Below are 14,006 nucleotides of genomic sequence, written 5' to 3' on the forward strand. Positions count from 1 at the left end.
AAAGTCACGAATAAGTCCGAAAAATCCCCAAAAAAAATCCGATGTCTCGAAAACAATTCCGAAGTTCCCAAAAGTTTTGAAAAAATCCCCAAAAATCACGAAGAAATCGAAAAGTGCAAAAAAAACTTCAAGTATCGAAAAAGAGCCCATAAGGTCTAGAAAAAACCTGGAAAATATTGAAAAATCCCAAAAAGTTACGAAGAACTGCAAAAGATTACTAAAAATTCCGAAGGGTCAAAAAATGACGTCAAGGTCCCGAAAAATGGCGGAAAGTTTCGAAACATCTCTAAAAAAAAGCCCGAAAATAGAACTGAAAAGTTGCTAAAATTATCGATTTTTTACTTAAATTCAAATTTACGAGAATATAGCATATATGTACATATGTATGTATATTATTTTTCACTAGTTAGTCAGGCTACTCTGTATATCATGGCCTCAATTTTTTTCATTAAATATGCGTGTATGTATGTATGTGAGTAGTACCCGTACGTCTTTTTGGCTTAAAAATCTAAAAATAAACGCCACCGCAGCTACTTCGCGAAACAGCTGTACACTAATATACATATATACATAAGTAAGTAGTAACTATCCTCTTATATAAGCCTCGATTAAGCCAGTTGCTGCTGCTACCAAATACTTGGCATACCAGAGAAAATATGATGGCACGAGAAAGCTAATACGACAAAAAAAAAACGGAAGGCAAATTGGCCAGTGAACGGAAAGCCAGACAGCAATGGGCAGCAAGCAGGCAACTGCTAACAGCTAATCGCTGGCCCGCCGGTAATTGTTGGCAATACAAAAACAAAACAAAAAACATATTTAGGACAACGACGTAGGTACATGGAGGAAGAAGTAAACGCTGCTAGCCAAGAAGGATTTACAAAAAAAATCAAAAGAGTTAAAAAAGTGAAAAATAACAGCAGAACTTTCAATAACATTCAATGCGTGCGAAGAGGCTTTGGACCACACACAAGCAGGCAGCAAAGTCGTATATGTCAGTATGTATTTGTTTGCATGCACTTTGCTACAATTTCACTTGTACACCACACCTCAGCTTCGCCAATACAAAACGCTAGTTCGACGTTCGTCCAGTCCAGTGATTCCCAAAACGGTCCCCCAGGGGTCCACGGGAGGATCGCCGGGGTCTACGTTGGCGTGAAAAAAATATGGGGGCCTACGTTGGCGTTAAAAAAATATGGGGGTCTACGTTGGCGTGTAAAAAAAATATGGGGTCCAAGAGTTGTAAGTGGGGGTCCACGAAAGTTTATCTGGTTTCGATAGTAAAGAACCAAAATGGTTGCTTGATAGCCTCATTATTTAACAATAATTTTTTTGAGTTGTGTATACTGCTGTGTCTTCATATTTGGAGAATCCTTAAAGACTACCTGCAAAATAATTGGCCACGGTTGGCTTAGACCAGGCATTCCTCGATACGCAACCAGCTATAGCACTCCCAAGTACGACCATCGAAGCCACCATCAGAAACTGGGTGAATACTTAGCTCAGCAATGAGTAGGGGCATCGAGGGAATGCGGGTGGGCAAACTCCATGTTGCCCTCAATCACAGAAGTTCTATCTAGTTTTTTGCTCTCATTGAGCAGATCGAACTGCAGACAACTTCTAGTACTGTTGATTGGTCACTTCAGTCTCGCACAAACACCTGACTGTTATAAACCTAAATGACGAATCCACTTGCCCATCCTGCCTTGAACACTTTTGTGCTTCTTGTGCTTCAAATTCATGAGTGATCCGAACATATGAGGAATTTCAAGGTGAAGAGAATGTAAATAATGCTAGCGCTCGGAGTGCTCTTAAAGATATAACTCGTAGCGAGAAAGTACCCTGATGGTTTTACGAGCTCTGTTTTTTAAAACTTGCAAGCGTGCAATCACATTATTTTAATAATAGAACACAAGAAAATATTTTATCTTTGTTTTTGCCACTCCGAATTTAGTTTTTAAATTCAACCGCTATGCAAATTGACATCGTCAAGTCTAATCTTCACATTTTTTGACGAGCTTTGGGAATATGTTAGAAATGTAGCAGCAGGGGGTCCACCGAAACCAGTAAAGTTTTGAAAGGGGTCTACGAGAAAAAAAAGGTTTGGGAACCTCTGGTCCAGTCGATGCGTTTTATGAGCGGCCAGCGGCCACAGACTAGTGATCGTAAGTAGTCTAGTTACATATAAAAGCATGTATATATATATATATGTACATAAGTACATACGAGTGTGCACTAGTTTTATTGTTGCAATAGTCCAATAGTCCAACTTTCGAGCAGCATTAAATACACTGCACACAACACCACCTCCGCCTGCTGGTGGTGCTTAGGCATTCGGTTCATTCTGACTGGCAGTTAGTTACCAGTAGTTATTATGTTTTGTTAATGAACTTGTTCCGAGTTCTGACGAGTTTTTCGACATGACGCCGGCTTTGGTATTTTCACTTGATCATTCAATCTGGGTCTCTAATTATGTGTGCGATGAAGCACGCTTTTGTGTTGTTCTTTCTTTACCAACGTCTCACACTGACTGCTTTGGTGGATTCGGACGAGAAACGGTTAAATAGAAATGCGAGATAATTAAGAAGCAGAAAAAAACTTTCCAATTAGCCTGTTCTATATACATTAGGGTGGCACAAAAAGAGTAAAGTTGGAATTTTAATGCTCTCCCCCCTAGGATTGTTCTATGTCGAAAAAATGGTACCCCTATTTTCCATTTTGAAATCAAAGAATATTTAGAGGGGTCGCTCAAAGCGCTCAAAGTTCTCCATATATTTTATATGGGAAGAAAACAACTTTTCGTAGAAATGGTAAAGAATTTTTGAAAATCAATATTTTTCGATCGGAAAACTCAGGAGACTTTCAATAGTAATACCCAATTGTTTATTTAACCATTGAGAGCATAAAACTTCCGACTGTACTTTTTCACATGCATTTTTGGACCACCCTTATGTACATACTAAGCAATTATGTGCGGATATGAATTTTATGACTCATACGCAATTATATTTGAAAGTTTTCCCAGCGAAATAACATTTTTTGGAATATCTGACAATTACCACTTCATAAATCGAACGTATCATATGTTTTGAATAATAAACAATACCATTTTCGCCGACTTCACAAAAAGTCCAACACTACGATGTGTTCAGTAATAGGTCCTAAACACTTTTCTTTATCGAAAACGAACTTTGTTGCATGTAAAAGGCTTACTAACATAGATATTAAGCTTATCATTCAAGCAGTAATTTTTCTATGTATAATTTGTTTCAAAGCCTCTTAACAAAAACATATTCTTCGAAATCAGCTTATGCGCATTGTACTATGCACGTCTCCATCACATCAAATGTTGATTCCTCAAAGCAACACCATTGAAATTGACAGCAGAAAATTAGAAAATATGCACTGAAAACGTGAAACGTTGAAAGCAATCAATGTCAATTGGTCAGTGCGAGGCAACAAGTCAGCTGATTATTGTCAGAAACGGATAAGAGCTGCGGGTGTAGGCGCAGCAAAGCGAAGGAAACGCGTAGCCAGTTGGTCGCCTCTATGTGTGTGTATGTACATGCAGTGGCGGGCAAACAAATAGGAACGCGACATTTTAACAAGTTTTGAATATTTTTCTTTGTCTTATTAAAAGTCTATTATTTTTTATTTAAGTAAAGCTCCATAACTAACAAAAAAAAACATTTTCATCTAAACATTAAACTTCGTACAAAAATTGGAAAAATTGTTCAAAGTTTCATCACAGTATTTAGTATTTCGAAAAAAAAACAAATTGGTGTGCAGTTTTATAGCCCTTTAAATTTTAATGCAAGTTTGAGGTTGCTAAAAAAACAGCGTTGATTTTTTACTGACGGCGCACTAAGGGCAATTTGAGCGGCTTATGTGGCCAAAAGTCGGTTTTCATACATAAAAAATAAACTGTTTGTCCTTGGTATTTCTTTAAATCAAATAACGGTGTTTTTTTTTTTTTAACGAACGACAACTGCTTAGCAGGTGGTCAAAGTCGTTGTTTGTGTGTGATTTTGCTATTTTTAGCTATTTACGAACCATATTTAAAATATTTACAAAAATAAATTATAAATAATAAATTAAAAATACTTATCTAAAAAATTTACAAAAATATAGAGAATCAAGAGAAAAGTAAGTACTTTTAAGATCTACAACTCCTTTTTTTTTTGTAAATTTTTACATATGCACTTCTGGCATAACCTTTAATTTTTTTCTTAAAAGTAATATTTGAATAACCTTTTAAGATGTTGACCGTATTTGGCCGTGTTTACACTATCGAAAACGTGTAAAATGAATAGTAGTGAATTATCAGCAATCAACAAGAGTCAAATGAATAAAGGAAAAACTTGTCAAAATGTCGCGTTTCTTTTATTTTGGCCATAGGTGTATGTACTATATATTAATGCCTGATGACGTTAACGATAAAGCCACTGACGGTGAGGCGACGTTGTTTGTCGTTAGCATAGACTGAAAGCTGAATGTCAAACAAAACAAGTGAGCTGCATTAAAAGGCACACACACAGGCAAACGAACGCATTTGGAATATGCCTGCAGTGTGAAGGAAAAGAGGCTGAGTGCCAAACAAATATTGACAACATATGGGATTTGTTTTTTTCAAATAAATAGTCGTTATTAAAGTGGGTTAATAACCGAAACCATTTGTTTAAGAAATGTTTTTTCCGCTTTCATATACATATGTATCAATAGACAACAATGCAAAATATATGCAAGTGCAAAGAAACAAGAGCATTATGACACTTGAATGAGCTTACGTGTGTTTTTAAGTGCGAATTTGTAAATATGTATTACACACACAAAACACATGCAAATTTGTATTTATTTGCATTTAAAATTAAAAATAAAACCACACCGTAATCAATTTTTCATTGCACAGTAAAATTAATTTACGTAAGTCAAATTTGCGCACAGTACATATCAGTTGGAATAATTTTAATGTTGATTTATCAAAAATGCGCTATCAGCACTTGAAATAAATCAAAATCGCCATTTATTTTTATATTTTATTATGGTTCATTAGTTATGTATGTATATATGGTCTATCTATGTATTTCTTGAAGAGTCAAGTTCATGAAATAAGAGCCTCTTTATTAAAGCCACTTTAAAATCGAATCAACGACGCGTGTTCAATAAACTTGTCTAAAGCTTGTAGTAAACTGCATACAGTAGAATTCTTGAAGTTTCACATAATTAAAACCGAATTTGCGCTCCTTCACATACAAGGCAGCTGTAGTAGACCTCGCAACGTTCCATGTTTGGTCTACCTTGCTCCATCCATCGCATTGCTGGGACAGCGTTTATGGCAGCATTCCTGGTATTCCGGCTGACATCAACCAACCGGGTAGAGGGGCCTTCTCACGTTCCCACGGCAGTCGCGTCTACGTAACCGGAACGACACAGATTTATATTTGGCAAAGGACTGTCACTAATCTGAATATAATGTTATACAAACTTGGGAAATTTGGTATACCGGCTCCAAACTAAAGATTATTTAAAAACTTCTCCCCTAATTGAAAGTTTGTAGTAAGAATCGGCTCCATAAAATTTAAAACTATTATAAATGCGGGCTTCCCGTAAAAGACTCAGGTAGGTCCTCCCCTATTCTTGTTCTTCAAAATGTTTAATTATTTCCTAGGTGAGACTACTTTGCTCCGTAAATATGATGTTAAAGATTTAGGGACCATCTTTGATAGTAAACTAACATTATTATCGCTTGCGGACGTGTTATTAACAAATCGTATTCAATGTTATGGTTTATAAAATGAAACTCTGAAAGTTTCAAGATCTCTTTTATTTTGAATTCTCTTTATGTAGCTTTAGTCCGTAGTGTCCTTGAACATTGTTCTGTCAATTGAAATAGCTATTACGATTAATACTCGGGTCGCATAGAAACCATCCAGAAGAAATTCACTAAATTCACGCTTAAGGTAATGCGATGGTCTTTTGGTGCATCTCATAGTACGCCTAATGATAAATCGATGTATATAATTTAATTTAATTTAATTTAATTAATGTACCAATAGCCAGAATTTTAAGACTGCAATTCTCATACCTCATTTTTAAATTTAAGTAAGTAAAAATAAATAATTGATATTTTAAACTAAACCTTTTTAAAATCCATAATTAATGCAATATTTAACTTTTTTTGAAGTTAAGCAGTAGTCTGTTATAATACTTATTTCTGTAGACTAATGAAATCAGAATAAATAAACAGCAAGTACACATATTTGTACACTTCCAATGTAGGTAAACCAGAAAAAATATAAAATCATTTGTCGACACCTTATTTGCTCAGTCGCTTCGATTAAATAATAAAAAATATATAATCTGTATCGCAAATTAGTCGAAGAAAGTGCCACAGGTGACAAAATTTGTAGATATGTACATATACAGGGTGTCCCAGAAGTAACGTGCCAAACTTTAGGGGAAGGTAGGTGGGGGGGTGAGCTCACTGATAAACAAAAAATTTTCAGGTAAAAGTGTCACCGTTTTTGAAATATTTACATTTTTTCGAATTTTCTTAGTAAATTTTTTATGTAAAATACTTCCAGATAGTTGCCTCTCCATACTCAAATGCAACGTAGTTAAAATATATTAAGGAACCATCATAAAATTAGGACTATTTCTGGATTTTTAACTTTTTGATATTTTCTTCCCCAACTTTGACTATCTCGGGTGAAAAAAAATGTACTGAGCTATAACTTTACATTACATAAAAAAATTGCTAATTTCAAAAAGATTTCAGAAAGGTGCCACACTTACTGTTTTGAATAGAAAAAAAGTTATAGCCGCTTTTGTGGGTAAAGGACTGAGACACGCTAGAACGTATTTAATAGATTTAGATTGAATTTGCTCTTGTTACCGTCAAATGACATGCTAAATAGTACAAAGGTACATTATTACCTGCTCCTGACATTATTTTGTGTTGGACCCTTCGAACATTGTGTTATTAATACTATGACAGAGAACACGCAGTATACGTCGCATGAATATGCGGATATTCACCTAATTTACGGTGAAGCTTGCTGTAATGCCAGAGCTGCTCAACGACTCTATGCAGAGCGATACCCCAATCGTCGACATCCGGGTCGTGAAGTATTCGCCCGGACCCATAGAGAAATATATGAAGGTAAGTGATTTTTACACCTTTCTTGTTTGCTTGCTTGTTAACTATCATTTTTCACTTTTTTAAGGTCGCATACCTGAAAGGCGTGGCGGCGAAACAGGACGTCCTGCAACGGTAGATGTTGAAGCTGTGTTAGAGGAAATGGAACTAGGTCCATCGACTTCAGTCAGAATGATGGAAAGACGGACGGGAATACCAAAAACTACAGTTCACAAAGCTTTAAAAGACCATCGATTTCATCCCTACCACATTCAACGTGTTCAGGCTCTACAGGAAAGAGATTACCTGTCGAGGGTTAGATTTTGCCGTGAAATGTTGCGAATGCATGCATCAGATCCCAACTTTTTTAATAAAATAATTTGGAGCCATGAATCATCATGCAAACGTGATGGTTATTTTAATTTACATAACCTTCACAGTTGGCAGATAGATAATCCTCACGAAATGAGAGAAGATCGTTCGCAGTACCGGTACAAAATAAATTTATGGTGCGGTATTTTTAATTGTCAGATATTGGGACCTGTGGAACTGCCGCCAACGCTCAACTCTCACAGTTATTTAGAGTTCCTTCAGGAACGGCTTCCAACTCTTTTGGAAAATGTACACTTAAACCTGCGGCGAAGACTATGGCTGCAAAATGACGGGTGCCCTGCTCACTACGGGCGTGAAGTAAGAGCTCATTTAGACGAAACTTATCCTCGCCGATGGATTGGACGATACGGGCCAATCACGTGGCCCGCTCGATCGCCAGACCTGAATCCATTAGATTTTTTCTACTGGGGCTGTCTTAAGGACAAAATTTATTCAAAAACAATTCAAAACGAAGAGCATTTGCGGGAACAAATAAATGGAGCTGCTGCTGAGATAGCCCAATTGAGTTTAAGATCTCTAAAAGCGTCTTTTCTTAAAAGGTGCCGAGCTTGTATTAGAGTAGAAGGTCGCCAATTTGAGCATATTTTATCAATAAATGAATAAATTTTTCTTCAAACAACTCATGTATATCTTATTTCACGTGAACCCATCCTTCACACAAAATATTGATAGATATAGCCCTTGTTATAGACTCTAGTCCGAATTGCGGTAAGTAACATAAAATAATGTCAGAAGCAAGTAATTATGTACCTTTTTACTATTTAGCATGTCATTTGACGGTAACAAAAGCAAATTCAATTTAAATCTATTAAATACATTCTAGCGTGTCTCAGTCCTTTACCCACAAAAGCGGCTATAACTTTTTTTTTCTATTCAAAACAGTAAGTGTGGCACCTTTCTGAAATCTTTATGAAATGAGCAAATTTTTATGTAATGTAAAGTTATAGCTCAGTACATTTTTTTTTCACCCGAGATAGTCAAAGTTGGGGAAGAAAATATCAAAAAGTTAAAAATCCAGAAATAGTCCTAATTTTATGATGGTTCCTTAATATATTTTAACTACATTGCATTTGAGTATGGAGAGGCAACTATCTGGAAGATTTTTTACATAAAAAATTTACTAAGTATTGCCCGGTTTGTAGTTGCATTTAAAGAAAACACATGAAAAGGCACGATTTTTTTTAAATTCGAAAAAATGTAAATATTTCAAAAACGGTGACACTTTTACCTGAAATTTTTTTGTTTATCAGGGAGCTCACCCCCCACCTACCTTCCCCTAAAGTTTGGCACGTTACTTCTGGGACACCCTGTATACAGCGTGGCGACGAATAACTGTTACCCAGTTTTTTTTTGAGAAATAAAAGGGTCCTTTATAAATTTTGCGAAAAAAGTATTTTATTGTTAATTTTCCACAGATTTTACTTTAGTTGTATTAGTTAGTTTTTAAATTTTAATCCTTATCTACATTTGCCAGCAGTGTAAACTTTGAGAGAAAAGTTCATTTGGCACGCAAGTCTTTTTCAGGTGTATTTTTCTTAGGCTTTGTATAAAAAAAGTACAAAAAAGAAAAAAACTGTATAAGGTTGGTCGAATGAATGGCCGTCCTAGTCACCAGTCCCGAGTCTATTAGATTTTTGAGTATGAGGCCTTATTTTGGACAGAAGGGGGAGTATAAGGGACTCAAAATGGAGAAAATTAGCCTATGGTTACAGAAGATATGGAACAAATTAACTGACGAGGACCTGCGTGCCAAATGAACTTTTCTCTCAAAGTTTACACTGCTGGCAAATGTAAATAAGGATTAAAATTTAAAAACTAATTAATACAACTAAAGTAAAATCTGTGGAAAATTATCAATAACATACTTTTTCGCAAAATCTATAAAGGACTCTTCTATTTCTCAAAAAAACCTGGGTAACAGTTATTCGTCGCCACGCTGTACATACAAATGTATGTATGTACATAGTAGGTACCTAAAACACATAAAAATACATATCTAAAGTATTCCAAAAAGAGCTTTCTCAGATAATTTGGAACGAAGCCATCACTTTCATTACCATTTAAACAATAATATTATGCGCAACTCACCTAGATTTGGCACGGTAACAGTAACTTGATTGTTGGAGCCGACGTCCACAGTAGCTACTTTACTTTTGTCTACACTCGCTGGCTTAAAGTCATCTATAAAAAAAAACAGAAAAAGAATGTTGTTTTAAATATAATAACATATGTAAATACTGGTATGTGTGTGTAATTGGTATGAAGAATATGCAGAATATTTCTTAAAGAACTTACATTTTATCGTGTGAAAGGCGGTCGTTGTATTTTTCGTATTAAATGTGCAGCCAAGCTTTAATTCGCGCACTTCCTCGCCAATATTTAGGCGCTCGGCGAGCGAACTTTTATGTTTGGTCATCATCATCGTCGTCGTTGTCGACGTTGAACCAGCTGGAGCCGTTGAGAGTTTGGTATGAGGCGCTGTGGTTTTTGTATGTGACGATGACGATAATGTTGTATTGGCGTATGTTGAATAATTTGTATAATTGGCACTGGTGTTACTGTTGTTGTTGTGTTGGTTGTTATAGTTGTAGTTGTAATTGTTGTTATTGGACTGGTGTTGTTGTTGCTGTTGTTTTTGTTGATATGATGATTTTGTGGGTGTTGTTGTTGCAGTTGTGGTGTTGTAATTTGGCGATTGAAAACCATGCAAATACGCCGGTTCCTGTTCAGCCTGAAATATCGAGTTGGGCGACGTTGTATAGGATTTTCCGCCGCTGCCACCGCCAGGACCTGCACCACTCGTCGTCGTCGTCGTCGTCGCCGCCGCCGCTGCTGCCCACTGTCCAGCACCGCCGCCACTTCGTTGCAATTGCTGTACACTGCCTGTTGTAAATTTACGGCCGCCTGCTGAACGACCACTTCCTCCAACACCCCCACTGCTACTATTACTCGCTGTTACTGTTGCCCCAGCCGCTGCACTGCCTGTTCGACTGCGTTTCACGCTACCACCTGCAGCTTTGGCCTTGAGACGCTGTAACGTGGTGGTGCCCGATGACTTCGGAATTTTTTCGGTTTATGGTGCAATACGGAATTGCACACACACGCTCACGTACGAAAAAATATAATATTTACACTTAAAATTAAAAAAATAGTGGATTGCACACTACCAGGCGCGAGTTTCTAACGCCCAGCACCTCTGCTTTTCAAATCAGCTGGCGATACGCACTACACTTAGCACACATTTTGTTTTTAATTATTTTGATTCTGAAAACAAAGTAGATACATGGGTATATAAAATTGATTAATCACTAAGCGATCACTTATCGGGAAACTGTAGATGTGCTATTTACATATGCATGTAGGTACACAATTATATACATAGTATGTAATTATGTAGTATCTACTAGTCTTAATTCGAAACGTCCTAAAAATCTTGCTTTCAAAATTGCACGCATATGCGGTGGGCATCTATGAGCCCCACTCTTATGACAAGGTATTACCTAGCAAAGTCTACGAACCCTAATAAATGGGAAACTTTGCGATTCACTACGAACTGCAGCTTATGCTGACTCAATATATAACTCATCCCACAAGTTGGTTAAGTACATAATGTACATATGTATGCTAATTTCTGACAAAGTAAACTTGTGATTTTTAAGACGAAATTTTTTAGCATTCCATTATAGTGATTTTTGCACATCCGAAAAGATTGAGATTTTTAATTTTGTATGTCTCCTGGTACATATTCTTCTTTTCCTCGTACTGCAGCTGTCAGAACATATGTTTGCATTTACGGCCTTTGCATTCCTCCGGCTTTCACAAATCGAAAATCCGCAGTAACGCAATGCGTGCGACAAATATGAAAGGTATGGCACGCCGTTACAGCCGCTACAACAACAATAACGACATCAGCCCACAGCAACAGCATTGGTAGGCAGTGTCGCCACTCAGCTGTCACCAATACCACCCCCACAAGCATATGGCCTGTTGACCACTTTTCACCGAAGAAAAGTAATGGCAAAGTAGAAAAGAGGAATTGAAAGAAATAAAATTGCAACCTACTACCAACAACTCCCAGCAGCGCGCGCGTCGACGTCATTGACGTCTCAGTATCTGACGTCGACGCCATCGACTGCGAATGGAACATAAGAGAATTGAATAGGGGGCTGGGGCGACGGTCATCATGCGCTGTGGTGGTGGTGGTGGCGTGTGTTGGCGCTGTTGCTGCCTGTGGCGAAACTGTTGCAATTTTCACTATATTTTTTGTTGTTTTTTTTTTACATACCAAGATTTATTGCGTCTGTACGCTGTTACTACACTCACTTTAGCAAACGCATACGCGTTGTATAAAAGAAAAGGAAATTTTGTATGTGCACCCACGGTCTAACCTAGAACACTAATTTTTATTCGATTTCATAGATTTTTGGGGTTATTTTCCATACACGGAATTATTTCGATGCTTTGTCAACGTTTTTGGTTTCGATTTCGACGACGGCGCACCTCGCGACGTTCCAGCGCACCTGCCGCAACGACGACACTGAAATTTTACACGTCCACAAAAATCTCGAAACGATTTTTTGCACTTTTCCAATTTATTAAAGTTTTTCAATTTCCGCAAACGCGTTATTGCCGATTTTTAAGCACTTTTTCATGAGTGTTGGTCAAATAAAAATTTTCTCTTTCGATTGATTTCAACGTCGTCGCGCTGTCGTCGTTGTCTCGTCTACGTTTCTTGCACTTTCATCACTTCAATGATAGTTCGCCGTTTTTGGTCTTTTCGCTGTGTGACTGGTTGCCTGTCACTGTTTATCGCTGTCTATGTTTCCTTCCTATTCGTAGCGCAGGGTTGCATTGAAGATATTTGCAAATCTTTTTCATAAAATTTAAAGAAATACATGCGTATGCCAAAAATTTTATAAAAATCTTTTTTCAAAGATTTGCAAAAGAATTGAATCTTATTAAAACCAAAAACTTTGTATTGAGAGATTACTATTGATTATGTAAGACAATTGCCAAACTTAATAACTATAAGGATATGCCGGCAAACGGCGAATTATTATATTATTATTTAATATCGATCTACAGCTGACATTTTCAAGGTCACAGCTGCTTATTTTACCTTTTACTTGATTGCAGGATTTAATGCAAGCAAGTTTTTCTACCTGTGTATGCACTTCGCTTTTTTGTAGTCGTAGCTATAAAATAAAAGATGACTTAAGGCCACACATAACCGGCCGTCTTCGCATGCTTGAAAATCTCGCTCTTTCTTCTCTCGCAAGCGAGATAGAGTTTTGTTGATTGTGCATTTGACACAATACTTTTTCATTTGTAAAATGTCGCCAAAAAAGACGAAAAGTATGCGTCGTACATTTTGCGTTCTACATGAGTGGGATCTGCCAAGCGTCGTCAGGCAAGCGAGATTTTCCAGCAGGTGAAGACGGCCGGTTGGGAAACGGTTTGCTTCGATTACTTTTTAAGGCACATTAAACAGGCAGCGGCATTAAGTAAAACCAACAAGCTGCCGCTATTTTGTTGTTATTATTTCTCTAAAATGCCTAAAAATTTAAATAAAATTTGCTAATACAGAGTGAAATGTAAACATAAACCACTTCGAATGAAAAAAAGATTAAAATCGCAACCCTGCACATTTGCATTTGTTTTTTGTTGTTGTTGTTGTAGCAGCATACAAATTCCACAAAGACTTTTTGGGGAGTGTTGCTGGAGTGACAGTCCTTGGCCAGATATAAATCTGGGTCGTTCCGGTTACGTAGACCCGACTGTCGTGGGAACGGCATTGGTTTTTTCCCCGATTTTTACTAACACTGGCGCCGAAACTGCTGCTTTGGAACCGAAATGCCAAAAGAAAATTCGGTTACCGTTTGAGAGCCCGTGTGAATTGTAGAGTTTTGAAAGCCACTGCATGTGCACTATGCAGTTTTTAAATATGTATTCAGGGTTTTGACTACGATAAATGAGAAATATTGGTCGATAACGCAGGTGATCTGTGAACTGCTTTGCCACGAAAGGAAACACTGCTTGGTGTATTATTTACTACCGTTTTAACGACTTTCACCGGATGTACAAGTATGTATTAATTAATTTAGATTGAAAAAAATTTGTAAATGGAAAAAGTCATGAAATGCTTATGAGGATGATAACCATAACCGTCATCGATTCGCCACTTCGCTGCTTGTTGTGTTTGAGCTCCGGTCACTTAACGAAATATTTTGCATGTGAAAGCAACAACAAAGTTAGCTAGCAAGAATGGACGATAGCGAGTTTGGATGTGCCTCATTGGGTTCCTTCGCTTCGCCACTCACTAACTGTTGGCGAATCGATGACGGCTAATAATATTTTGGCGCTTAAACTTTTGCAAAGTGGTTGGCCGAGCTTCTACGATTTGTGGTGTAAATTTTATAAGAAACTTTTCAAGGCAGAAATAAACTCAGAGATTTGTCATTGCCTGCCTGGATTT

At 37.1% G+C, this 14,006-nt stretch overlaps 1 protein-coding gene across 5 annotated transcripts in view; it reads right to left on the reverse strand.

The window, feature by feature from the left end:
- Positions 1-12,291, reverse strand: part of LOC118744543 (ell-associated factor Eaf) — a 63,516-nt gene extending 51,225 nt beyond the window's left edge. Inside the window, exons 1-3 of one of the 5 annotated variants that reach the window (XM_036477660.1) lie at positions 11,974-12,291; positions 9,827-10,795; positions 9,620-9,712 (exon numbers count right to left, since the gene is read on the reverse strand). In XM_036477660.1, coding sequence (XP_036333553.1) covers positions 9,620-9,712; positions 9,827-9,953 — 220 coding nt within the window. In that variant the 5' untranslated portion in view covers positions 9,954-10,795; positions 11,974-12,291. Of the gene's footprint in view, positions 1-9,619; positions 9,713-9,826; positions 10,796-11,816 lie in introns of all 5 variants that reach the window. The other 4 variants (XM_036477659.1, XM_036477658.1, XM_036477657.1 and 1 more) reach the window with 4 other exon arrangements.
- Between the last annotated feature and the right edge of the window lie 1,715 nt (positions 12,292-14,006).

The sequence above is a fragment of the Rhagoletis pomonella genome, unplaced genomic scaffold (assembly GCF_013731165.1).
Source record: "Rhagoletis pomonella isolate Grant_MI unplaced genomic scaffold, Rhpom_1.0 Rhpom_scaffold_00008, whole genome shotgun sequence".
NCBI lineage: Eukaryota > Metazoa > Arthropoda > Insecta > Diptera > Tephritidae > Rhagoletis > Rhagoletis pomonella.